General features: G+C 34.7%; 4 protein-coding genes and 1 long non-coding RNA gene across 6 annotated transcripts; 3 read left to right on the top strand and 2 right to left on the bottom strand.

Annotated features, from left to right (window-relative positions):
* The first annotated feature begins 2,801 nt into the window (after positions 1-2,801).
* LOC111904468 (uncharacterized) lies at positions 2,802-3,795 on the top strand. Its single transcript, XM_023900230.1, has 2 exons — positions 2,802-2,889; positions 2,969-3,795. Exons 1-2 carry the CDS (start codon positions 2,802-2,804, stop codon positions 3,793-3,795), a joined length of 915 nt encoding a protein of 304 aa, XP_023755998.1.
* Positions 3,796-7,896: 4,101 nt separating this feature from the next.
* Positions 7,897-12,501, top strand: LOC111904132 (O-fucosyltransferase 29). The gene is made up of 9 exons (XM_023899910.3): positions 7,897-8,598; positions 9,516-9,606; positions 9,717-9,793; positions 10,075-10,163; positions 10,257-10,446; positions 10,556-10,737; positions 10,891-10,993; positions 11,080-11,408; positions 11,823-12,501. The coding sequence occupies exons 1-9, from the start codon at positions 8,272-8,274 to the stop codon at positions 12,205-12,207; spliced, it is 1,773 nt and encodes a 590-aa protein (XP_023755678.1). The 5' UTR covers positions 7,897-8,271; the 3' UTR covers positions 12,208-12,501.
* A 370-nt stretch (positions 12,502-12,871) lies between these two features.
* On the bottom strand, positions 12,872-13,962 carry LOC111904141 (uncharacterized). Its single transcript, XM_023899917.3, has 3 exons — positions 13,772-13,962; positions 13,582-13,697; positions 12,872-13,135 (listed from the first exon to the last, which is right to left on the bottom strand). Exons 1-2 carry the CDS (start codon positions 13,837-13,839, stop codon positions 13,586-13,588), a joined length of 180 nt encoding a protein of 59 aa, XP_023755685.1. The 5' UTR covers positions 13,840-13,962; the 3' UTR covers positions 12,872-13,135; positions 13,582-13,585.
* Positions 13,741-14,964, top strand: LOC122194742 (uncharacterized). Its single transcript, XR_006184460.1, has 2 exons — positions 13,741-13,879; positions 14,691-14,964. It is a non-coding gene; the product is annotated as an uncharacterized LOC122194742 (long non-coding RNA).
* A 1,045-nt stretch (positions 14,965-16,009) lies between these two features.
* Positions 16,010-25,857, bottom strand: LOC111904150 (uncharacterized). Of its 2 annotated transcripts, none has more exons than XM_023899938.3 (15): positions 25,547-25,857; positions 21,549-23,934; positions 21,004-21,426; positions 20,571-20,896; positions 20,135-20,484; positions 20,006-20,058; positions 19,793-19,900; positions 18,164-19,695; positions 17,978-18,086; positions 17,722-17,902; positions 17,551-17,618; positions 17,365-17,474; positions 16,542-17,285; positions 16,360-16,453; positions 16,010-16,225 (listed from the first exon to the last, which is right to left on the bottom strand). In XM_023899938.3, exons 2-15 carry the CDS (start codon positions 23,923-23,925, stop codon positions 16,206-16,208), a joined length of 6,495 nt encoding a protein of 2,164 aa, XP_023755706.1. In that variant the 5' UTR covers positions 23,926-23,934; positions 25,547-25,857; the 3' UTR covers positions 16,010-16,205. The 2 variants fall into 2 exon arrangements, with proteins under 2 accessions (XP_023755706.1, XP_023755699.1); XM_023899931.3 differs by having other exon boundaries at positions 25,550-25,856.
* Between the last annotated feature and the right edge of the window lie 561 nt (positions 25,858-26,418).

Genomic DNA, 26,418 nt, shown 5'->3' on the forward strand with positions numbered 1-26,418 from the left:
GCATGTGAAAAGTAAATATGATAATTCAAATGTGAAAAGTAAACCATCAATTGCTACTTTTTTGTATTTAATGCATCCTTTGCTTTTTTTTAAGGGTAAATTACACGGATGGTCCCTGTGGTTTGGAGTAACCTGCGTGCCTAGTCCCTGAGCAAGATTTTTAACTCGGGTGATCCCTAATGTTAAAATTCGTAACCTGCCTGGTCCCTCATTTAACATTCCGTCTAGTTGCTTCGTTAAAACACCCCACGTGCAAGGCATGCAGGGGCATTTTTGTCTTTTTAATATTATTGAGTTACCGCCATGTTGTATACAAAGAGGCGATCATTTTCTCAGTACTCCATCTTTCCGTTGAGAAAACCCAGACAAAAATTTCACAGTCAAGATAAGAAAACCCTAATCATGATATCTTCGTCTCTGAAACACAATGGTGTTGTGGCGTATACGTGCAAGTATGGAGGAAATCGATGTTGGACGTCGTTACTGTAAGTATTCTTTCACTCTCAATCTTCTATAACTTTGATTTTGTTGAAACCTAAGATGAAGTGGGTTATTTCATAGGAGGGGGCATCCGACAATCTTTTCCATTAGCTTGTATCATGGTGGAGAGTTCACCAAATTTCCTGGAAGAAAGTACATCAAAGGAAAACAAATGTATGTGGACTTACTCGACATGGATACTTTCTCAGTGCATGACATTGATGAAATGATGGAACAATAAGGCTATGTTGATGAAGGTATACCTTTGTACTATCACTTTAAATGACCTTTATCAGATTTAGATTTCGGGTTATTTGCTTTGGGTAGTGATCAGGATGTGAGACATCTGGGTACCTTCATTTCCAATCATAAGTTGATTGAAGTCTATATTGAGCATGGAAAAACCCAATTACATACGTACACAATGTCCCCAAATCAATCAAAAATTCAAATAAAGGAAATTATTGAACCTCCAACATGTTCTCGTAGGCTTTTCTTAGATTGGTATGATAGTAGTGAAGAAAATGTTGTTGGGGATGCTTCTAAAGAGGCTAATGTAGTGGACCTCACTGGAAATGACAATATGGAGTTAACTGTTATTGATTATGGGGATAATAACAATGAAGAAAATCCATGTGTTGATTTTGAAATTGGGGACAAAATTGACCACACAAATGAAGTTGAATTTGAGGATGGTAACAAGGATGGAGAAGATCCATGGGCTGAATTTGAAAGTGGGGAAAAATTTGAGGACATAAATGAAGATGAATTTGGAAGCGGGGACAAATTTGGGGATGATAGTGGTTATGAATCTAGTGAGTTCGATGACATAGACTTTTATGTTGACAATGACAACATATTAGATGATGTAGAAGTTGACATGAATTATTTCAATGATAACATTGATATGGATGCAGAGTAAGTTGGAGGTAAGAATGGCAATGTGGTAGAAGAAGAGAATGAAGTTGGGGAGCTTAATGAAGTACTAAATAAAGAGGTTCTTATGTCAGGCTCATCTTCGAATGAAGGACCAGTTGCTCAACGAAAGAAGACCATCAAAGCTATCCAAAGAGCTCACGAGAATGATGAAGCAAATGTTGCTAAACCATTTTATATCCTTCAAACCTTTAATACAGCCCAAGAGTTTAAAGAAATAGTTAAACTCCATGCTATTGAGACAAGAAGGGAACTTGATTTTGAAAAAATGACAAGAATAGGGTAAGAGTTGTGTGTAGGGGGACAATACCAAAACTGGGAAACTTAGACAATAGTGGGGAAGGTCAGCAAGAAGTCAACAATGAAGAAGAAGAAAAGTGCCCGTGGAGCCTCTATGCTAGTAAATGGAAACGTGACATAAACTGGATGGTCAAATCTTACAACAAAGAACACCGGTGTCTCCAAACGCGGAATGTTAAAGCTTGTACTTATAAGTTTCTTGCCAAACAAATTGCAAGTCAGGTGGAATCTAACCCAACTATTCCAATTCGTGCTTTACAAGAACAACTACAACGTGATTACCAAGTGGGACTTTCCAAGATGAAGGTGTTTAGGGCTAGAACTGAAGCTCTCAATCAGGTGCGAGGGGATTATGTTGTTCAGTATGCTTTATTGAGAGATTATGTTCTAGAACTTCAAAAACATAACCCAGACACGACTGTGAAGATTGATGTAGAGAGTGAACCAAATCCAAATGCAGAAACTAGAACTTTCAAGCGCATTTACATCTGTCTTGGTCCTTTAAAAAAGGGATTTGCTGCTGGAAGAAAAGACTTTCTTGGTCTCGATGGTGCTTTTATGAAGGGTCCATACCCAGGACAAATACTTTCAGCTGTGGTAACCTTTTTTCATATGAACTACATTTATATCCATTGAATTATATTATAAAAAGTTGTATTTTAGGTTAATTGTGAAATATTTACTTATGTAGGGAATTGATGGTAACAATGGAACATATCCATTGGCTTATGTTGTTGTGGAATCTGAGAGTACCAACTCATGGACTTGGTTTCTAGCTTATCTAGGGGATGATTTAGGTTTAGGAACCAACTCGAATTTTACATTTATGACAGACAGGCAAAAGGTATTAATTCGAAGTTGTTTACATTTACATTCAATACATTATATATGGTATACTTTTAATACATATTTTCCATGTATAGGGAGTGTTACCTGCTATAGCAAAGTTGTTTCCATGCGTTGAGCATCGTTATTGTCTTCGTCATATCCATGAAAACATGAAAACTAGTTGGAGGGGAAAGCAATTCAAAGATTTGTTATGGGATTATGCAAAAGCATCTACTGTTCAATAGTTTCAACGATCAATGGAGGAAGTAAGAAAACTTAATAATGATGCGTATGAGTGGCTTAAAAACATTCCTCCTCAACATTGGTCTCGTTCACACTTTACAGGTAGATTTTAATGTTAGATCATTAGTTTGTAACAAAGACTGATGCATTATTATTGATTTATCTGGTAGAGCTCATACAGATGCTATGCTTAACAATATGTGTGAATCTCTAAATAGCAAGATTGTTAAAGGTCGTGATGTACCAATCATTACATGTTTGGAGTACATTAGAGAGTACTTAATGAAGAAAATTGTAACTATGCAAAAGGAAATTGATAAAGCTACAGGCCCCTTGACTCCTACAGCTACCATATGGGTTGGAAAATTGAAGAAAGAGGCTACACAATTAAGGTATGTTTTCTGTGGTAATGGGAAATATCAAGTCAGTAAAAATCTTATGGAACAGTTCGTGGTAGATATGGGCCAACAGATATGTTCATGTACAAGGTGGGAAATAATAAGGATACCATGTGCACATGCAATAGCAACTATGTGGGAGATGTTGAAGAACAAAGAAATTGATAAGATACCAGAACATTGGGTGAATCGAACATATTGGTTAGAAACATGGAAGAATATGTATTCTTTTACAATTCAGCCAATCAATGGAAGGAACATGTGGGAGAAGTCTACATGCCCTACAACCTTATTCCCTCCAAAACACCATGTGCCCATTGGAAGACCAAAGAAAAAAAGAAGGAGATCTGCCATGGAGGTTGAGGATTTGGTGAAAGGTAACCAATTGTCAAGAGAACAAAAGTCAGTGACATGTTCTAAGTGTAACAAAAGTGGTCATAATGCAAGGACTTGCAAGGGACAGAAGGCTGGTGGTGTTGGAAGTGCTAAAGTGAAGGCTAGTGGATCACAAACTTCAAGGAATGTTGGTGGTGCTAGAAGTGCAAAAGTGAAGGATGGAAGTGCAAAAGTGAAGGCAGGTGTTAGCAAAAAAGGGAAAGGTGTCCCATAAATGTGGCTTTTAGGTGCTTATGTATTGTTTTGGTTGATGTTGACAAACATAGTCTTAATTTGAACTAGGTTATATGTTGTCATGGTTGTGTTGATTGCTTTTGAAAAACAATGTTGTAATTATAGTATCTAGTTTTAGCAATGTACTTTGCCTTTGACAAACAATGTAATCTTTTGATTGCTTTTGGCATTGCTTTTATTTTGGTCACCTATTTTGCTCATTTTTTGACAAACAATGTAATCTTGTGATTGCTTTTAACATTGTAGTTTTACACGGATGGTCCCAGTATACCTCACAAATTGTAAAATACAATGAAGTTCAACAAAATATCATTTTCATTGATAAAAGGGTATACCAATAAGATTCATTACAATGCATTGATAAAAGGGTACCATTGATACAAATAACATTCATTACAAAGCATTATAAACAACAGCAACTACATCAATTGATCTTAAACCTAACACTACAACTTGTAAACAATTATCCCAAAAAACAAAACCCAACTGATTATTAACAATGTCTTCAGATTCCGATTTTGGACCTCAAGTTCTTGAATTCGGACTTCAAGCCCCTCATTTTTTATCTCCGCCTCATCATCATGCTTTTCATCATCTACCCACTTAATAAAGCCAGACCTTGGTCCCTGTACTGTCAATGGCTTCGATTAGCACATACACATACTAGGGTTAAAATAGAAAATCCCCTAAAACAATACAAGATCATACCTCTAACGGGCAAGCATAAAATGCCCTACCTGGGTTTCTTTTCGTAGTTGAAGTTCGTATAACGCCTATCGCACCACAACTGCATTTCACCATTTTTAATCGGCTGTGAGAAGAAAGGTAGGAGGAGAACAATGCGATTGAGAAAGAAATGAAGGAGGAAGACGAATAAACCATATTTAAAGACTGGGTGATATGAAAAGAAAAAAATACCCCCAACGTGCTTTTCACGTGGGGGGTTTCTAACCACAAAATAGACGGAATGTTAAATGAGGGACCAGGCGGGTTACGAATTTTAACATTAGGGATCACCCGAGTTAAAAATCTTGCTCAGGGACTAGGCGTGCAGGTTACCCCAAACCACAGGGATTATTCATGTAATTTACCCTTTTTTTTAATATAACTTTATATAAATTTATAATACTCACAGTTCACTTAATATAAATTTGTGTGTTTCTGTGACAAATTTTAACAAGAGTGTATTTTTAAAGGAAAAACTATTATGTTTTATTTTGTTTTATATTTTCTATTTTTTTAATAGTAATTCTAATCTAAAAAACTATTATGTTTTATTGTATATTTTCTAATTTAATTAAATAAAAAAGAATGATGTGCCAAGTGGGTTGAGATAGATAGGATTTTCATATGTTGTAGGTTAGAAAAGATGAAAGTGAAAGAAAATGGAAAAGCTAATGTGAAAATGGATTGAGAGGGTTGGAAGGGAAGGACTCCTTCCTCCCTAATGCACCCATAATTAACAAATTAAGATTATTAAACTTGATTAACACATTTGACTTCTAAACACCATGACCTCAAGGCAACAATAGAAGCAACGAATTAATTTTCGAATGCCCCAAGGTTAAATTAGAAAGCTTTTATGATTTTTCTTAGGATAGTACAAGATCAATGAGGAATTCACATGACTCAGTGAAAACAACATGTCTTTATTTTTAGCCAAAAAGAACAATATACTCTTTTAAATCTACTCTTAACACATTAAACACCAATTCTGATGACTTTTAATGATTGACTTACATAATAAACTTAGTTTAATCATTTAATAACCTTCGTATATTATCACTAATTTGATCAGATCATAGATTAAAGAGATCATTTCATAAACTCCAATATACTACTTTAAACTCAAAGATGATCACTAGATTGTATCTTCACTCATGATTTTCTTAAGGATGATAAAAGTTAAATCTTATTACAACCTTATTATCATAATCAATTTCTGAGTCCAAAGAATTAATGGTGTTTTGTCAAAATCATGGTTAAAATTCCATTAAAACACAAAAACTCAATTTCAACCCAGTTGTATATTTTGTGAGTTCTAAATTATATATATGATATAACATTGTGGGATTGAAATCTCTATGTACTCACCAGATTTCCCAACCTGACCCACTCCAGCTTATTTGTATCACAGGTATCCATATGAAGTTACATTACACTGAGGGATTAAGGAGATATAAATCACTAGTGATAATGAATGTAAGTTCTGTTTATGCTTGTGTTTTTGTATTGACGATGACATCCCAAATGTTTTAAAATGAATAAAAATACATTTATTCGGAAATGCTTTGATAATGTAATTATCATGTTTTTCTGGGAACTAATTCCGCAACGATTTTCTTAAAAGAGATACTCTGATTTTTATAAAGCATAAACAAAATCGGTCTTTTCTGGCCGTGAAAATGGGGATGTCACAGTTGGTATCAGAGCATTAGTTTAAGCGAACTAGGAATAAGGATTTATTTCTACACTTCAACTTAGAATGTTAAGCTATGATTATGAGGAGTGTGTCTAATATATTTTAGGTAGTACACCTAAATAGACGCAAGCACTAGCTTATTTAGGGAAAATGCCTAACATGCTTTTATGCGCTAAATGATTTGTGATGCCTTATGCTATCGTTTGATCAGATCTATGGTCTGTTGCCGACCAGATCTAGAAATTTTATGTGCTCAGGATTCTAAACGTTTAATTACGATATTAGAACTGACATGTAACTTTTGGAGTAATAAGGAGGAATACGCATCTAAATCTTCCTCTATCTATATTCTCGTCTCAATACACCGAACGTCTGCTTTGGTGTATAGAATGTCATGATAAGGACTCATAGCAGACTGAGCAAATTGAGGAAATGAGAAGGCTTACGATATTGAATGATACCTATCGGAAGATATTTTAAGAGTGATATCTTGCCTTTAGAACACATCTAAGAAATAATACGTCTAGTACGGGAGAAGTACACTTTCGATTAGCAGAAAGAAAGATTTTTGGTATAATAATAGATGTTTGTAAAGTCTAGTAGAATAATAGATGTTTTTAAAGTCTGTATTATTCATGTTTATGCTTATATATTGTATTGACGATGACATTCCAAAGTTTTTAATATAAATAAAATGCATTTATTTGGAATGCTTTGATAATAATTTTATTATGTTTTTTGGAATAAATTCCGTAATATTATTCTCCAAAAAGGATATTATGATTTTAAATAAACATAAACAAATCGGTTTTTTCTGACCGTGAAATTAGGGATGTCACATTTGAACTTAATGTCTTCGAATTCTTTTGAAGATCGAACATCAATTTTAGACCATTATAGAGCGACATATTTATCCACATTTTAAATCTTAGTTTTGTTTGAAGCCATCTTGTTTTCCACAACTTCCATATTTAAATATATTTCTTCATTGTTCATTGCCTTCAATTTCTTATGCATCTGTCATTAGTATATACGCAATGCTTATTTGGAAGTTCATGATCAATCCTAAGAAAATACTTATTTTTTCTTACTTGGTCCTGCATATTCCATAAGAAATTAAAAGAATTTCGTCAAAAAGAAAAATAAAGACATCGATATTACCATCCAATCAAGACAACCCCTAAACATTCCACATGTATTATCCTTACTCCAACTAACTGTAATATTCACTTCCTTCTCACGATTTCATCTATACGAAGAGTTTCATTCACATGGATTTCATTCTTGTAGATCATTTGGGTCAATGAAGGACAGAAGGACAATGCGGTAAAAAATCTCAAATCGATTGTCCGGATTTTGCAATGGGAAGAAAGACAACTTGAAGGACATATTGTGGACAAATAAATTAGGTCACTTGCCACGTAATCATCCATGTAAAATGCCAATTGACAAATGAAAATAGACAGTAGCCAATAAAAAAGATCTAACTTTGGACAAAAGAAAAAAAATATATATATATATATTTGTAGTATTTCAACTTTATTATAACAAAATAAAGAAAAGGAAAAAATCATTTTTTGCAAAACAAACGGAAGATAATGCATCTTTCGGTGTGTAGTTGAACGCCGTTATGGCTGCAAAGATGTTGCATCTGACAGACACAATCCACTGACCCACCATTATAAAAATCTCGAAATCAATTCGAAAATTTTCCCAGATTAACTTACGTAATCTAAATATTGTTCTTCCCAAATTACAAAATCCAAGACACACGCTCTTTCTCTCACTCTACATTCTCTTTCTTTCTCTTTCTAGATTAGAACACCCAGTTTACTTTCCAAGATATTGGAACTCCCCAATTTGATTAAAGATTTGCAATAAAGAAACCACTGATTTTGAGTTTTTTCAATTATACACAATCACAAACATTCATTTCTACTGTTGAAAAAGGAGAGAGTAGGTTTTCTGTGTGGAATGTAATATGAAATTGTGGAGAATACAAGAGCAGTATATTATATTATTCGATTTTAATAAATGGGGGTAGCAAAAGCTTGGAGATACACCGGAGGAGTTTTGGTGTTGGCTAAAAACCATCATCATCATCATAATCATAAAAGCAACAATCTGAAGCAAAAAAATCAGCAGCATTTGTTGTCTCGGCATCATCATTGTTTGCTATGGCAGCCGCTGGACACCGAGGCGGCGGTCGGTGGACAGAGGAGGCGGATCTCGTGGACGGTGGTTTGTGGGGTGTTGCTGTTTGTTTTGGGGTTGATATCGTTTTTTACAGGTCATGTTGCTTCTGATCTTGAGTGGTATTCACATCGACTTGTTAAGCGCCGATTGTGGACGCACAAAGTGGTAATCTCTCTCTCTCTCTCTCTCTCTCTCTCTCTCTCTCTCTCACACACACACACACAAAACATTTGTCACGAACTGTAGGAAACAAATTTGGTTGTTTCTTCTTTTTTGTTGTTTTATGTTTTAATCTCAACAATGTTATTTGTTTGTTCTTCAGACATGGAGTTCAGTTGAAGAACATATTTTGTTTGTTTGTGGTGTTTCTTTGTTTGTTGTCTGTAACCCCATTATAAACGAGTTTTGACCTTCAATTTATTGCGAAAAAGCTTAAATTTCTTGAACAAATTGATATCTTGAAGCTTAATTCTGAATTTCTCTGCGAATTTATCCAAAGTTTAAAACTTTTATGCAAATTTTCTGGGTTAAGATCTTGTTGAGTTGTTTCTTGAATCTTTATTTGAGTTGCATTGCTTGAATCAACAGTTTCTCTTTCGTTGTGAAATTTCTTGCTTATTTTTCTCTTTAAAGGTCTAATTTCTTGAACAAAAATCTCGAAGCCAAATTCAAAACTTCTATGAGAATCTTTTTTATGGGGTAAGGTTTGAGTTCTTGAAAGTTTCTTGTGTTGCATTGCTTGGAATAGCAGTTTCTCTTTAGTTGTCAGATTTATATTCTTTTTCCTCTTTTAGAACTCTAGTTTCTTGAAGAAAAAAGATATTTTGATGCTAAATCTGAAACTTCCATGCGAATTTTCAAGGGCAAACTTTTGTTTCTTCAAATTTATTGCACCCTTCTTTTTAGAGGTCTAATTTCTTGAACAAAAGTGACATTTTGGATGTTCATATTTTCGTTTAAACTAATTACCATAATCAGTTTTGAGTGTTTAGATAAAAGGGATTATGATTATTTAAGGTCAAAATAGTCAGACTCTTTATTTATTTCATTTTTAAAATTTTTTAATTTTACTTTAAACTTAGGTGCGGTTTAGCCCTGGACCCGTTGACATATGGAAATCCAAGTTCTCAAAATTCTATTATGGATGCAGTGAAAGAAGTCCTTATTATGCGCGTAAGCCTTCTTACTTATTCTAAATTCTAATGATTACTCAAAATTTGTCCCACATTTATTTTAATTTCATTTGGAGATTTTTAAACCATAAAAAATTATGATTTATGCAGCTCCTGCTCGACAAATGCTTTCAAATGGTTATCTACTAATTGCTGCAAGTGGTGGATTGAACCAACAAAGAACAGGGGTAAATATAAATGTGTCCTTTTCTTAGTTCATTTGGGCATGCACAAACACACAACACAAAAAAATCTACCCAATTTCATCATTTTATCAATTTGGATTTTGGCCACTTAACTATTATTATAATTCTTTTAATAATAGTCTTTTGAATGGTCAATCACTACAGATAATAGTTAAGTGACTAAATCGATAAACTAATGAAAGTACAAATGCTTTTCAATATTTTGTCATGAAAATATATATATATTTTTCTTTATTTTTTATACACCAATTTCATTCTCTCAGATTACCGATGCGGTAGTTGTTGCACGTATTCTAAATGCTACTTTAGTAATTCCCGAGTTGGATCATCATTCGTATTGGAAAGATGATAGGTGAGTAATGAGTTGCGAGCTATTAGTATTACTTATTAATTCATGTCACTTTTTTGTGGGAAGTAATTTCTAAATTTCTATTTAAATTTGCAGTGACTTTGCCAATATATTTGATGTGGATTGGTTTATATCTTTTCTCGCGAATGATGTTCCTGTTGTTACGCGGGTCCCGGATAAATATATGAGATCACTTGAAAAACCACCGTACACAATGCGGGTCCCACGGAAATCAGAACCTCGATTTTACCTTGATGAAGTTTTGCCCATACTCTTGAGGAGACGTGTAAGATATTATTTTGAATTCAATAAACAAAAAGACTTAAAATGCAAGAATAGCAATGTTGTAATCGGGTAGATTTTCTAATTTGATTAGTGATAATTGATTTGTGCAGGTTCTTCAATTAACAAAGTTTGATTATAGGCTTTCTAGTGATCTAGATGAAGAGCTACAACGGTTGCGTTGTAGGGTGAATTATCATGCTTTACGTTTTACAAAACCAATACAAAACCTTGGTCAAAAGATTGTTATGGAAATGAGGAAGATGGCTACTCGATTCATTGCAATTCACTTGAGGTCTCTAAAGACTACTACCCCTTCATCATATTTTCTTTAGAAGGAATAACAACATACTTTCTTTTATTTGTTTCTATTATAGGAGTGTGCTTTTAATATTTTCTTTATTTAGTTTTGTGCTTGATGTTTAATGGTATGTAATTTTATTTATAGGTTTGAGCCCGATATGCTTGCATTTTCGGGTTGCTACTATGGTGGTGGTGATAAAGAAAGATTTGAGCTCGGTGAAATTAGGAAAAGATGGGTAACATTACCCGTAAGCATCCATCTTCCATGTCTAAATTAGTAAATTTACCTTCTTTTGCTTGATTTTCTTTTAACTATATTTTACTTATGATTTAGGAAACAAGTCCTGATGGAGAGAGAAAGCGAGGGAAATGTCCTCTAACACCTCATGAAGTAGGTTTAATGCTACGCGCACTTGGTTTTGAGAATAATACGTATCTTTATGTTGCATCGGGTGAAATATATGGTGGAGATGAGACTTTGAAGCCTCTTAGGGAACTATTTCCAAATTTTTACACAAAGGAGATGCTTGCTAGTGAAGAGCTTCAACCTTTTCTTCCATATTCTTCTCAACTTGCTGCCATTGATTACATTGTTTGTGATGAGAGTGATGTTTTTGTCACCAACAACAATGGGAACATGGCCAAAATTCTAGCGGGGAGAAGGTAAAAATTCTACAACTCTTCTCGTTAATTGCATGTGTCTAATTTGAATGGCTTTTTTACGTGATAAGGATGAGGAGGGCATTTACTTCTTTTCTTTGATCTCCTCTAGTAAGTCGTTCTTTATGCATTAAGTAAAAAAAAGAAACATCTGTATATAGCTTACAAGCCCAAGTCTTGTTCCCATTAAGTCCATTATAGAAAACATAATCTTCTAAATGTCTTTTTATGTCATTTTATATCTTTCAGCTAGCATATCAGCTACTTTTTACCAAACGTCATTTTTATCAGTTAGTTTTTCAGCTAGTAAGCTAAACATAGCCTAAGTAAAAAATAAACACCACCTAAGTATTTGACAATTGATTTGATTATTTTAAAAGAAGCAACTAATTATTCTTATCTTGTGGCATTGAAAAGGAGGTACATGGGGCACAAGAGAACCATTCGACCAAATGCAAAAAAGCTCAATGCTTTATTTTTCAAACGTGAGAAAATACCATGGGAAACATTTGCTAAAAAGGTGAAAGCTGCCCAACAAGGATTCTTGGGTGAACCAGATGAGATGAAAACGGGTCGTGGTGAATTCCATGAATACCCTTCTACTTGTATTTGCAAGAAGCCCTTCAAGTTTTCTGACCTTGATAGCAACTACAATGCAAACCAAACCCTCACAAAATCATCCTTCAACCCCGAAGCAGAAACCGAATATGGACGCAATGAAGAAGATCAAGGTGTGCAAATTATAGTAGATGGAGGAGGTGTGGTGGAAGAGAAAGGTGATGTTAACTTTTTGTCTGACTAATGGCAACAAGAAACTTTGATAGTTTTGTTTTTGGATATATGTCTTGGGCTAAGTTGGCTCAGTGTTGTATTTATATATTTTCTGATTGCCTATTTTACCCTTGTGGTGTCATGTTAGGGTTTTGAGTTTGAGTTTTAGAAGTGGCATTTGGGTATGAAATGAATCTGTGTATAGACAAGTGTCGACTTCTTGTGATAGTTTCCTTTTTTATATGGTAGGAGTAGCATATGGGTGTTAGTTTACAAGATACTTGAACATTCGGTTAATTGATAAGTTTAGTTTGGTTTTGAAAAATTAGGGTTTGATTTTGAATCCATAATTGGCTTTTCTCATATTTCATCTAAAAGATCTTCCAATTGCATAAACAAACATTTAACCCTTATATTCTTTATATATCGTTTGCATATCCACATAACAGAAAGATGTTCATTATGATTCGTAATTTTTCAAAAAAAAATGAATTTTTGAACTTACAATATACTTTGAAAAACCGTAACCAACTAAATATGAAAAATCTTCAAGGCAAAAAATAAATTCAAAATATTTTCATGAATTTATCAATCCATATAATATACCCTTTTAAAAAATTCCCAAAAAGGAAGGTCCAAATTCAAAGCATGACACAAAAAGAATACAGATGTGCTTTGTGAAGGAAAATTGGACATATCACCAAATCGAATTCTTTCACCCCTTGATTGATTCCTCAAAGGAAGCATAGCTAAGAATCTCCTCGAGTTACATATAATTACAAAAATAGGTAAAAAAATAAATAAATAAATAAAGTAGAAAGTATGTTTTTATATTTTCATGGTTAACAGAAACATGTAATTTTATCTTCCACAAGGATAAAAGAAGAAAATATGAGTTAATTTCTCAAACTCAAAACTAACTAATCGAAGCTACGATCCTCATCCAAAACAGAGTAAACCTGCAAGAACAACAAATGAAACTCAATAGAGAAACTATAACCATAGTCAATGGCCTCAAAGTTTGATATCACAGAGTCTGAAATTCATCAAATTGATACCAAAACATTGTTCTATTGGTAATGACTAATGATTAATGAGTTTGTAACCTGTCAAGTTCAATGCTTGCTAGAATTCATATCATATTAGGGTAGATAAGTGACCATTTTGACACTCAAGTGAAGATAAAGTAAAGTTTTTTTCTCTAATTTCCACCATCATACAGTTTTAGGAAGTTATGAAATTGACTTCACATCGTGAAAGTTGATAGCAATCAGATCAATTGAGAAGAATTGGAAGTTCCAACTGTGCCCTAACATTGTGGTTTTCTAATGATGTGAAATGATATACAAGGTTCACGAATGTGGTGGTGTGTAAGAACTAAGAGGAGTGAAAACGGAAACTTTACCGAATCATGAGTGTGGAGGAGTAGATGAGGAAGAATCAGGGTTTCCACGGCGGAGATCTGCAATTAGATCTCCTAATTCCTTCCGAGAAGATTCTCTGCCGAACATGAAGCCATACCTAAGAAGGGGGTGATTATGAAGAAAAACATCGGGAAAAATGGAAATGAGATGAAAAAAGGATTTGAAAATTACCAGAAGGAGACGGCAGAGAAAAGTCCGGCGGTTGCAACTGTCTGGATGAGAGTGAAGCTCTTCACCATTTTCCGCTCTCAAAGCTTCTGTAACCGTCGTAGGAGTGTGGTATGTCCGATCACCGATGTCGCTTCTTTTAATTTTTATTATATCTTTATTTTAGGTTTAGGGCATAATTTTAGAGATACTCACAAAAAAATAACAAAAAAAAAAAATCATATTATTTGGAATATATTAAGTAAATGTCCTAATTTTTTAGTTTTTAGAATGATCGTTATGGCCTTATGGGATTTCGGATCTGTATATACTATATAATATGTATTCTCTTTCAATTAAACCAAGCATTTCAACTAAATTTGTACGTATTGTATCAACAAAATTCGGTTTAGTAGGTTATTTGAACTTTTATAGGAATTTAATCGTTATGTATCATTTCGAGAGAATATAATGAGGCATTTCAAAATATTTTTCGGATTTGGAGTCTGAAATAATACATCTTTTTTAACATTTTTAATCAAAAATAACATCAATACGTTTTATTTGTTTGCTATATTTCATGGGGTTAACCCAAAATTTTATACTATTGGATGTGTTCGGAATGTAGTATTTCGTGCATCTATTTCGAAGATGTTCCTTGTATTTTAAAAATATTATTTGTATTTCAGAGCTCTCCATGTGACGGTTCAATATGTTTAACTTGGATATTTTTTTATTGTGTTGATACATGGTTGTAAAAGATAAGGAATGAATCTGAAATAGTAACCATGTCCACGATGCATTTTTTAATTCTCCTAGCACTAGACCTTTGTGTTTGTGCCATAAATTTATGGAGAGACTGGGGTTAAATGTAAAATATGCAATGATATAACATCCAGATTGTTGGAGGTATTTAAATTATTGTATTTTGGATTTTGGGCAGTGTCACGTTGTGGTGAAGACATCTCACGACTTTCTAGAAATCAGATATTCACCGACTCAGACTTTCTAGAAATCATATATTATGTACTCTTTGCTTGTTTCCTTGAACAAAATTTCCACTTTTGGATTATGTTCGGTCTTAGCGTGAAAATTCATGAGCAAATGTGGACAATAAAGTTTGTGATATGCATTTTGGAACACATGTATAATTTCATGTCAATGGAATTGACATTATCGGATATTATGGCTAAATTATCAATACCCTTATTACATTCTTTCGAACTTGATGAAAACCATATACATTGTTCCAACTCTTTGTTTTTCCCACAATGTATGTAAAGGGGAAATATGGTTGTTTCGCCCGTGTTCCACGCTAGGAACATGGTTTTAAAGTACTCCTTTTCAGATGGACACCATCTATTATGAGTAGCGGTCACATAGTTTTAAAACGTCTGAATCTACAGCATATTGGCCTTTTAGTTACAAAATGAAAGTACAAACTAATGTTGTATGCAAAATGAATCTATCACTCAACCGATGGAAGCAAAAAAAAAAAAAAAAGAACTCAAACTGATCATCGTCTTCCGCTTTAATGTCTAGAATATGTGTATAATGTCTTAAATGTAAGAAGTCCGAATTCTTTTAGGATTATGATGTCCATAAAGTAATATTAAAACGTACAATGTATCTATTAAAATAATCTTAAATGTAATTTATAACCGGTCAATTTTTGACTCGTTTATGTCATCTCAACATCATACCAGACGCTTCGAAATGCAATCATTTCTTTTGGGACGAGACACGTAATGGATCCATCATAGATGTTTTTTAGATGGTTCTAATTGTGGTCGATAGTCTTCAACTAAGGAGGTCCAGAGTTTCCAAAATCTATACTAATTTGCCCGGTAATAATTAATAGAACTGTGAAAATTTCTAAATATATAAAAACCTTCTTACATATCATTTAGTAGGGCTTAGACTTCGTCTCATACACCAAAGAAAAGCATTGTACTTGAAGGAAACTTTTATTGTGGATGATAAACTTTATTTTGCCAAATAAAACATATTGTATTTTGAAAACTCATTATGTAAGGTAATTGTTAACTAATAGTCAAATCAACATACTTTAGCGTAAGCTTGTTGTAGCTAGTCAAACATAGCTAGCCTAAGTTGGGTAAACATTGTAACACCCCTGAAATTCCAAGGCTAAAAACGTAAATTCAACCAAAAACTTAGCATTAAATAACAAAGAAACAACACCTAATTTTATACAACAAAAGCTGAATGCAAACAGAATAGGATGAAATCACAAGGTCAAGGTTTTAGTGTCTGAAACTCTTTACCACCATTTTTAATGATATATCTGTAACCATACAAGGTCCATATAGCGCCTATCAGGGGCAATTTGGTAAATATATAAACATCTTCTACAAGCTTTGCGTTTTAAGACCTTGGTAACCACTGTAATATCTAGTTCTACAATCTCTCGTTAATTACACACTTTGGAGAAATCGCCTCATCCAGGTCTAGGACTCCCTGTTACAAACATTATATTTATTTTAACAAGTGAAAGGGAAAATCTCATTTCCATAACTCAGCACAATAACTTGTATTTATTTTATCAAAGTGGGATATAAAAAAAGTTTTTTTGAGATTTGAGTAAATATTACCTTTTGACATACCCTTGTTGTGGTTTCTTTGACTTGCATATGAAACTGTAGGCATCTTTGAGATAGTCAAAGAACTCTGCAAACCTTCTAGAAGCTGTGTAGTAGAAAACAAAATTTGAAAAAATGAACAAAGCTTAGGAAATACATGTATAAAAATTATAGGGTGAAAGTACAAGACTGACCCTGGAAGTTGGCTGAATTTTACGATTTGACCTCCGTGGTTCAGATTCTGAAGTCAAATTCTCTTTGACTTCCAGTTTGGTTGACTTGTCATTACCAGATGGAATTTTCCTCTTGTTTAAACGCTCAGATACCACAACCTTCTTTGATGTTGAGCTTTGCTTTGGTGTATTCAATGGAGCATCTTTGGAAGAAGAAGAAGAAGAACCAAACCCTATATCCTTTTGCTGCTGACCTGGCATGTTTTCATCAGCACTAACATTTTTATCACTCACAGAGGGTTTTGATTTGTCCTTTTGAGCTAAAGTTCTGACAATCGTTGGAATTGGTGGTTTTCTAGTAGTTTTGAGTGGTTTGGATTTAGCTTCAGCAATTTGTTTTTCTTTAGATTCGTTTGTGAAAATCTTTCGGAGTGGATTAATATTTGTTGTGGTGTTATTATTATTATTTTTACTGCTTCCATCTCCAACATAGTGCTTGCTCACATCCATGAATTTTTGCTTTTTCCCTGGTTTAGGAACACCAAAAACCACCCGTGACCTTTCCTTTTGAAAACCACTCCTCATTGGTCCACGTGTCTTCTGTTTGTTGTCATCCATGGAGGTTTTACCTATATCAAAGGAAGTGTTTTGGGAAGAAAAGGTAGGTATCCTTGATTCTTGATGTCTACTACTTGTCTCAATATTATTCCATGCTTTATCCTTTTCTTTATCAAACTTCTGTCGTTTTTCTTGTGGTGTATCACCCTGTAGGAATATATATATTTTTTATATTATATAAATAAATAAATAACTAAATGGGGAAAAGAAAGAGAAAGTAACTAACCTCAGAAGAATGGCGTCCTTTCAAACTAGACCACTCAATCCACTTGTCATCCTTCCAGACAAGAGTTGGCCTCACATGCCATGACCTAACAATTGATGTCTTTCCTTGAGCTGGAAAAAGGGCAAAAAGGTAAAATTTCAGCATGTTTTATAAATTTTGAAGGAAAACTCAGATAGCAATACCTACCAGGAAACTGAACAGTTAAAGAAGTTAAATCAATCTTATTTGTGTCCACAACAATTGCTTCATGCCAGCTACAAAAAATAATAATAATAAATACAGTTTGTGATGATTAATAATTTAATATACATGAAAGCATTACGAATGAAAATGTAAGGAGTTGAGTTAAATGGTTACCTATCTTGTACCCAAACATCAACTTGATCTCCACTACACCAAGCATAATCTGAAAAGACTGTTCTGCCCCTCTTTCTACTCCCTTCAAATCGCATGGTGGTCAAAGGATGTGCTATACGAATCCTGGGTGCCTCGGTGCCTTCAACTTCAAGTGGGACCCATTCCATTAATTTCCCTGACCCTAAAGAAAAAAAAAACAGTAGAATGATTAATCAATAAATCAATATACAAGAATAAGTAATTTGTAACATGTTACCTTCATCTGATGGAATTTCAGTGTAACAGACAAAAGCTTTTCCATCTTTCAAAGTCAGTACATTAGCTGCAAACCAGGCACCTTTGTTCTTGTTATCATCTTTATACACCTAAAATCAGACAAACGGGTTGACAAAAAATCAAACAAGCTGTTAGAATCAGAAAAGTGAAATACTAATTCCCTTACCTCAACAAGACAACCCTCTTTAATGTTGTTATCTTTCCATGTGGGTGAAGTGCTTTGTGGCATCATGTCCACGTCAGCAGCATTAGAAGCATCACTTGGTCCAATCTCCAAATCAGGAACTGCCCCAATGGTTTTGGTCAAGTCAATACCTTCACGAATCCTAGCTGTACTTTTATCGTTTTCATAGCTTGTAATCATCATCTGGTTCTTGAACAAATCATCATGTTTCAAAGTCTGAATCTTTTTATCACTAGAAGCAGCTTCAACATTCTGTTTTTTAGATGCCTGTGGAGTTTTCCAGTAACCCTCGGGACCCGCTTCAACCAATTCACTTATAGCCAAGGGTTTACCCATTGCAACAATCTTCCCAGCTTGTGAGACAGCTTCAGCTGCCAGCTCAGCAGCTTTGACAATCGCATCTAGATTCTCAGCATGCTTTGAAGCAGCTGAAGCAGCTTCAATTCTCTTACGTGCAGCTTCTCTTGCAACAGATATGACTGAAGCAGGTGTAGTAGTTTTATGAATTTCAGTTCTACTTGATAACAACACTTCATCAGCCATTAACCTTGCTTGTTCTGCAACATTTGATGCGATTTTAGCAGCATATGCAGCCACTTTAGCAACAGAAGCAGCAGCTGCAATGGAAACAGCTGAAGAAGCTAGCTTTGCTTCATCATCTGAAGCCAAACCAGAGCTCTTTTGTCTTTCTAATTGGCTCCATACATGTTGGCAGTGTGTGACTGCAACAGCAGCATGTTCAGCAGCTTCTGTTGCTTGTAGTTTGGACTCCTCAATTTTGGTCATGATTTCCTCTTTGGTTACAGTTTTCTCTGTGTTTCGGTCAACAGGCTTAGGTTGACCATGAGTAGTTTCAGGAGATAAAGCCGAGAGAAACTGATTGGTTTTGGGTGTGATGGAAACAGGTGTGGAGAAGGGGACAGGTGGAGGAGGAGAAGAAACAGGTGTCTGAGTCAAGTCAACAATATTAGGAGTCGGTTTTTTCCTTTTTCTGGTTTTTGAATCATTTGAAGGTTGACTAGATGAAACGATTGTGTTCTTGATGTGGGATATGGAAGAAGGTGGGATAGGAGAAATGATTGGAGAAGAAGAAAGGTCCACAGGAGTTACAGATAACCCTGGAGCACCTGATTCTTTAACAGTGGTTAGTTTTACAGACTCTGTTATAGGAAGTGAGGAAAAGCGAGCATTGAATGGAGAAAGTGGTGAAGAAGCAAGCCATTGACCAGGGAAAGGCCCCTGAGATGGCCAGGATTGATTATGTCCAGCAAAAGTCTGCACCCTTTGAGCTTGAAAAGGGTGAAGAGGAGAGAGTGTTTGGCGATAATCAAAAATAGCACTTCTTGGTGTGGGATTAGTCTGCAAACGATCATGAGGGGTAGAGATATTCCAAAGAGGAGAAGGAATTGGATTCATGGGACTAAGACTAACAATTGATCCTGTAATAATAGGTGTAGAGAGCACTTTGCTTTGAGCAGTATCAGTTTTAGTTTCTTGTTCAGGATCTCTGTTAGCTGCATTTCTCAAAAACAAAGTCAAATTCAGATGAACACTACAATAGTAATTACTAAATCAATAACGAATTTGAACAGCTTTAATGTCATGAGGTACCTGAGCGTGATTGCAAAGGGGTTAGAGGGTTGTTGACCTGAGTCTTATGACCATGAACACGTTCTATACAAGCATGCCAAGCAGCCTCCCAGGCTTTCCTTCCAGGATCTGCAAATATATGGGAAGAGGATGACAATAATATAAGATTTTGATTTGATTCGGTTAAAAATGACAAGTGTAAAGTGTATTATATACACTGTAAAGTAAACTGACCTGATTGTCCAAATGCAGCAATCATGTGAGGCTCTTCAGGTGACATCCCAGATCTGAAACATGTTTCAGACATGATTACAAAACCAAATGACAGACATACATGTGTATATGTATGAAAAGTAGACTTACATTAATGATCCATATACTAGAATCTGTGCTCGCAATTGCACTTGTTGAATGTCTGTGAAAGACTGGTGGGGTATAGAGGTTGGAATATTCAGATCAGGCTGATTCTCAGAGGTTATCAATGGAGAAGGCGATTTTTCTGTTCCTGAACGTCTTGTGGGAGTTGTTTCCTTTGAATGATTACCTTTTTTGGCAGTTTCTTTTCCAACTGATTTTCTTCTTGGCTTACGTTCAGAAGTTTTTTTGGCTCCTGATTCAACGGGTGCAACACTAGGCGTTTGAGGGGTAACCAGAGTGTCTTGATGGGGTTTGTTAGAATCCAAAAGCCCACCAGAAGAACTAACAGGTGACACCTTCATATTACAGCCAGTGTTATCAAGAGTTATGGTGCAATGCAACAATAAACAAGTCATGTAAAGGACAAAGATATAAGGAATACCTTTGAGAAATCAATATTCTGAATGCCCGTTTGTCCAGTGACCTCAAAAGTGAAGCTTTTTCCTTCTTTTCTAGCACTACTTGAAGAAACCGACAGAAGTCCTCCATATCCTTCATTACTTATCTTTGAAAGTGGTGTATTCTCCATAGTACCCTTAGTGACCTCGTGCTTATCTTTTGCACTTTGAGAAGGTTCGATGCTTTTTGTGTCTAAAAATGAGAAAATTTGAGGTTTATCTTTATCCAAAGAAGCAGAACCACCTTCAGTCTCATGTACAGATGGAACAGCTACACTAACAGAAGCCTGCTGTTCATTTGAGATGTTGACTGCAAAAACAAAGTCAGGTAATCAGAACAACAAAACAAAATTGCATTTCAACAACTTTGATATGAAAATGAAAGAATGTCATTGTAAAGGAGCAAGGAAGATTCACCTGTTAAATTTAGAGGTTCCACTCCTCCTTCTCCTGCCATTGATTCTTTAGGATCCAGTAAACCTCCAGCATCAGCATTATTGGCCTCTTCTGATAAATCATAGGAAAGAGGGGTTGTCTCCAATGGCTTAGAGCACTTGAGATCACTTTGATTAACATCCACTGTTTGTTCACTTGGGCCCACATCAGAGCTTCCAACAGGAAGATCATCATGAGAATCTGAATCTTTTTTAACCAATGGTAATGGACTACTATCAACTTGTGGGGCCCCTTTCTGGCAATTTCCTCCTACTTCAGCTTTTTCTTTATTATCATCATGCAATAAGCTCACCCCTAGTATAGGTGATCTTGGCTGGTCTTCAGCAACTATATCAGCTTCCTGTGTGACAGGAGATGATATTTTACTTGATTCCACATCAGCAACTGATTATGCAAAATGAAACAAGAATTAGTTCTGATAGATCATGAGTATCTGCATTTATATTGTATGTTTGAAACTCCAAATAAAAACCTAGATAATCTACAATAGTAAATCCTATACATACCAGCATCAGGTAGAGCCACGATATCAGGTTCAGATATTTGAGTCATCACAATAGCCTCTTCACAAACTTCAGTAGACAAAGAAGATTCATCATTCTTTTGAGTATCATGAGCTCTATCGACATCCATGTCCGTATCCTTATAATCCAAATGCAATGTTGTGTCTCCTCTCTCATTGAAAGTAAAACCTTGATCCATAGAGACATCTTCTGGCTCCAATGATTGAGTTTCTTTATCACCCACATGTGCTAAACCAGAAATCTTGACAGATGAGCTTTGATTTGAATCCTCTGTGTCAATGTTTGGAGTAGCATTTCCAGACAAAGATGGTTCAACATTCTTTTGGCTATTAGGAGCTTCAACTTCATCTATGTCCATATCCTTAGACTCCAAAGGATCTCTTGCATCCCCTCTCTCACTGAAAGTAAAATCTTGATCCATAGAGGCAGCATCCAGCTCTGATGACTGAGTTTCATCACCCACCTTCACTACATTAGAAATATTGACAGGCAAGCTCTGATTTGAATCCTTAGTGTCAATATTAGGAGCATTATTTTCAGCCCCTTCATCCTCACTTGAGATGTCTACAACAGGCACTTCAGCTGAAGAGTTTGTTGATAATAAAGTGCTACCAACATTATTGTTGTCACTTCCTTCTACCTTTGAGACAGAAGGATCTTCTTGCAATTCATTAACAAGAGATTCACTTGCCAAATTACTACCCTCTTGATTTGCATCATCAGATATCTTAGCAATATGCTCTGGCTCACTATTATGAAAGTTAAGATCACTTGCATTTTCATTTCCTGTTTCAAGGACTTCTTGTGTGTTATCTTGACCCTCCACAACACTTGCATCAACATTCTGAGAGGAACCTGCAACTCCATCTTCTACCTTGGAGGCAGAAAGATCTTGCAATTCATTAACAAAAGATTTACTTCCCAAATCACTATCCTTCTGATTTACATCATCACAAAGCTTATCAACATGCTCAGCCTCACTACTATGAAAGTTCTTTGACAGATCACTTGCATGTTCATTCTCCTGATGCTCCTCAATACTTGCTTCCTCTACCTTGGAGACAGATGGATCTTCTTGCAATTCATTAACAAAAGATTCATCTGCTAAATTAATATCCTCCTCTTTTGCATCATCATGTATCTTATGAATATGCCCAGGCTCACTACTATTAAAATTCTTTGAAAGATCCGTGTTTTCAATGGGCGTTTCAAGAACTTCTTGTGGGTTCTCAACACTTGCATCAACATTCAGTGAGGAACCTGCAATTCCACCTTCTACCTTGGAGACAGAAAGATCTTCTTGAGATTCATTGGCAAATGACTCGTTTCCTAAATTATTTCCCTCCTCATTTGCATCATCAGATATGTTATCAATATGTTCAGGTGCACTACTATGAAAGCTCTTTGGAAGATCATCAGTGTTTTCATTGTGTGTTTCAAGAACTTCAACACTTGCATTCACATTCTGTGAGGAGCCTGCATTTCCACATTCCACCTTGGAGACAAAAGGATCTTCTTGCAACTCAACAACAATGGGCTCATTTGCCAAATCATTCACCACGTGATTTGCATCATCACAAATCTTATCAATATGCTCAGACTCATTACTATAGTTCACTGAAAGATCAGTTTCATTTTCATTGAGTGTTTCAGGAACTGCTAGAGGGCTCTCCTGACACTCTTCAACACTTGCATCCACATTCTGTATAGTATCTGCATTTCCACATTCGACCTTGTTGACAGAAGGATCTTCTTGCATTTCATCTGCCAAATTACTACCCTCCGGATTTGCATCATCACACAAGTTATCAGCTTTTTTATCACCAAAAGATAAACCATATTTGTCACTTACAACTACAGAATCTAACTCCCCAGGAGAAATATGAGTCTCTTGAGATTGAGAAGTAAATGTAACATGAGATTGCTCAATAAAATTCTCCTGGAACTCATCTTGATCATTTCCATCACATTGCTTCAAGTTGGGATCCAGTTCTTCAGCCATTGTTTCTTCTAGAACTTTTTCTTCCTGCCCTACTGATTTCAAAAGCATTTCAACAGATTCTGAAGATGTTGCTTCAGACCATACATTTTGACTTCTTGATTCAGCCACACTTGAATTAAATGGTATTGCACTAGGTCCTTGTGAGTATTCCTCAATCCACTGATTATCTTCCTGACTTGTGATACCCAAAAAAACCTCGTTTTCAACCAGACTATCAAATCTTAGATGCTCTTGTAAGTTATCATCAAAGTCAAATTTGGGAAGAGGATATGAATGCAACACAGGAGAAACTTTGGAGCTCCCTTCCCCAGTTAAGTGCAGATTTTGTTCTTGAGCATCATTGTCATCATAATCCATTGAGTATCCCTACAGTTGAAATAAAGTAGTAAGGGAGATGTAGAAACAAAAACAAATTACATACACACATAGATAGGTAAACATATTTGAAGATAAAAAAATGTGTCAATGATGCTCAAGATCAAAATCTTCAAATATGTTTACAATAACTACACACACAGAGACTGGAATGAGTTGTTGATAAGGAATGAAAAACAAATGTTTAGTTAGCAATCAAAATGGAAACATAATCCACAAGAAATTCCAACTTTTTTTTCATTTCATTGGGTATAGGAATGAAATATGTCAAAATTTGCCCTTGATGAATTACACTCCAGACCAATTAATTCTCTATCCAACTTTCCCAACTACAATTTATAAGGGAGTTTAATATATGATTATGATTTTTTTAAAGAAACTAGCTATGTAGATCCTATATATCTACCAAATCTCCTTAATTACATATTCACATTTGTATTATGACCAAACACCTTGTTCCTGATGTAGTGGTCCCATACAGCACTATTGACTATTTAAGACTCCTTTATATTTCCCCATCTACTATCTTACTTATCTTGTTTACTACTTTTTTCCTGGATCAGTATACTTATTTCTTAAGATGGGTTTGTGTGTGATTCTTGTTTGGAGACATTTATTTATCAAAATACAAATCCTCCTTTGTCATTGCCATAGTTTGAACAACTACCTTTTATCATTTCATTTTACATCATCCATATAATGAGCTCTAGCAAGCAATCATCCTAAATATGCATCTCTTCCTAACTTATACTTCTCAATCTGCCCCAATTGCATAGAAAAAAAAAAAAAAAAAAAAAAACTTAAAAGATTTACATTCAAGGGAAAAAAAATCTATCGTTGGATGGACATTGTCTTAAAGGAAATATTTACATCAGTTACAGTAGAATCAATTTATAGTATCATAAGAAAGAAAAAGGTACAAGCTTTAGCTCAAGTGCAAAATCTTCATTTAAAACATAAAACCACATTTCAAAAACTAGCTAAAAGCAACAAAAGCCCTTTCAAGTTTAAGTTTAGGCCTCATATGAATAACTATAAACCCTTTGCCACAAACAGGAAAATGCATAAAACAAATCCATTCTATGAGTCCCAAAGCAACCTGGCCCTCTTCTCAAAAAGATATTTATTTTATAATGAAAGCATTCAAAAGAACTAACCATGATAAGTTTGATATATGATAGTTCATCTAACAGTTAGAACGCTTGTTTACACTCAAACATACAAGAAACAAAAATCTATGAGAATATGGTCATCACCCATAAATGCACACAAACACTAACCGCATGCAGGCCATCAGGCACAACTTTATGTTCATTTCAAACGACTCAAAAAGGTTTATTTTTACTTAATATATATCTCTCTCTCGCACTCAATTCCACTAAAAATTACTTGAACGAAATCAAATTTGGCAAACACTAGATAACATAAAATAAACCCAAATTCACGCTAATCATGTTCAACATATTATCTGACATACAAAAAGTGAAACAATATTTGTGCAACAAACTCACTCTATCGTCAATGAAACAACACACGTTTACAGAGAAAAAGGAACTGTTGTTACCAGAAGAAGTAAATGTAGAAGAAGAGGATAAGATATTACTACCTCCCTCCATTCGGTGATTGAATCTGACCGTTTGATTAAAGCTGCCGGTGCTTCGCACAAAAGTCCCTCTAGGGCTCAGATAGCTCAACTTCTTTCAAATTAAACAAGGAAAACAAACCCTAATTTTACACGGAAACACTAGACTCGTCAATGAATTCCAAGTTATGCGATCCAACACTGATTTTCAGAAATGAAATTGATTTCTAGGATGAATGAAATGAAGAAGTACCGCGACCTAGAGAGAAGGGGTAAGACACTCTTTCAGTGTTTTTGAAGGCGTGCGCGAGAGGATGGCGATGGAATTTGAAACAGTGTTGAGGGTATTTTGGTAATTAACGATTTAACGTGGAGGCATATGATTTGTTGGGAAATGGAATGGCTTTTTAGAGATTTTTGCATTTGAATTTCAGTGATTACTCGTTGAGTCGTTGGAGTGGATTCCTTTTCTTCAGTCATTTTTTTTTTATTTATCAAAAGTAAGAAAATGGTTAATTTTTTATTATTTTCTATATTTTTATTTTTTTAAATATATTTTATATAAATATTATACTCGTTTTCTAAGAAATTAAAAAACATGAATTTTAATATATTTTTATAATTTTTAGTATATATATTTATTTTAATAAAACTTAAAAAAAGAAATAAAAAATTAAATTAAATACACTACAAGAAAAATGACTTACAGTCACACCAAAAAAGAGTGACCATATGCGTATAGTAACATTTTATTTTTTCAATAAAAGTGTGACAGAAGGTGACGACATCGTATGAGTCTTATGGTCATTTTAAAATGTAGTGTTCGTATGATATGAAAAAATGTGGTCGTATTATAAAAGTGTGGCTATTGGGTAGGGAATTTTGTTGCTAAA

The sequence above is a fragment of the Lactuca sativa genome, chromosome 6, assembly GCF_002870075.4.
Source record: "Lactuca sativa cultivar Salinas chromosome 6, Lsat_Salinas_v11, whole genome shotgun sequence".
Taxonomy (NCBI): Eukaryota; Viridiplantae; Streptophyta; class Magnoliopsida; order Asterales; family Asteraceae; genus Lactuca; species Lactuca sativa.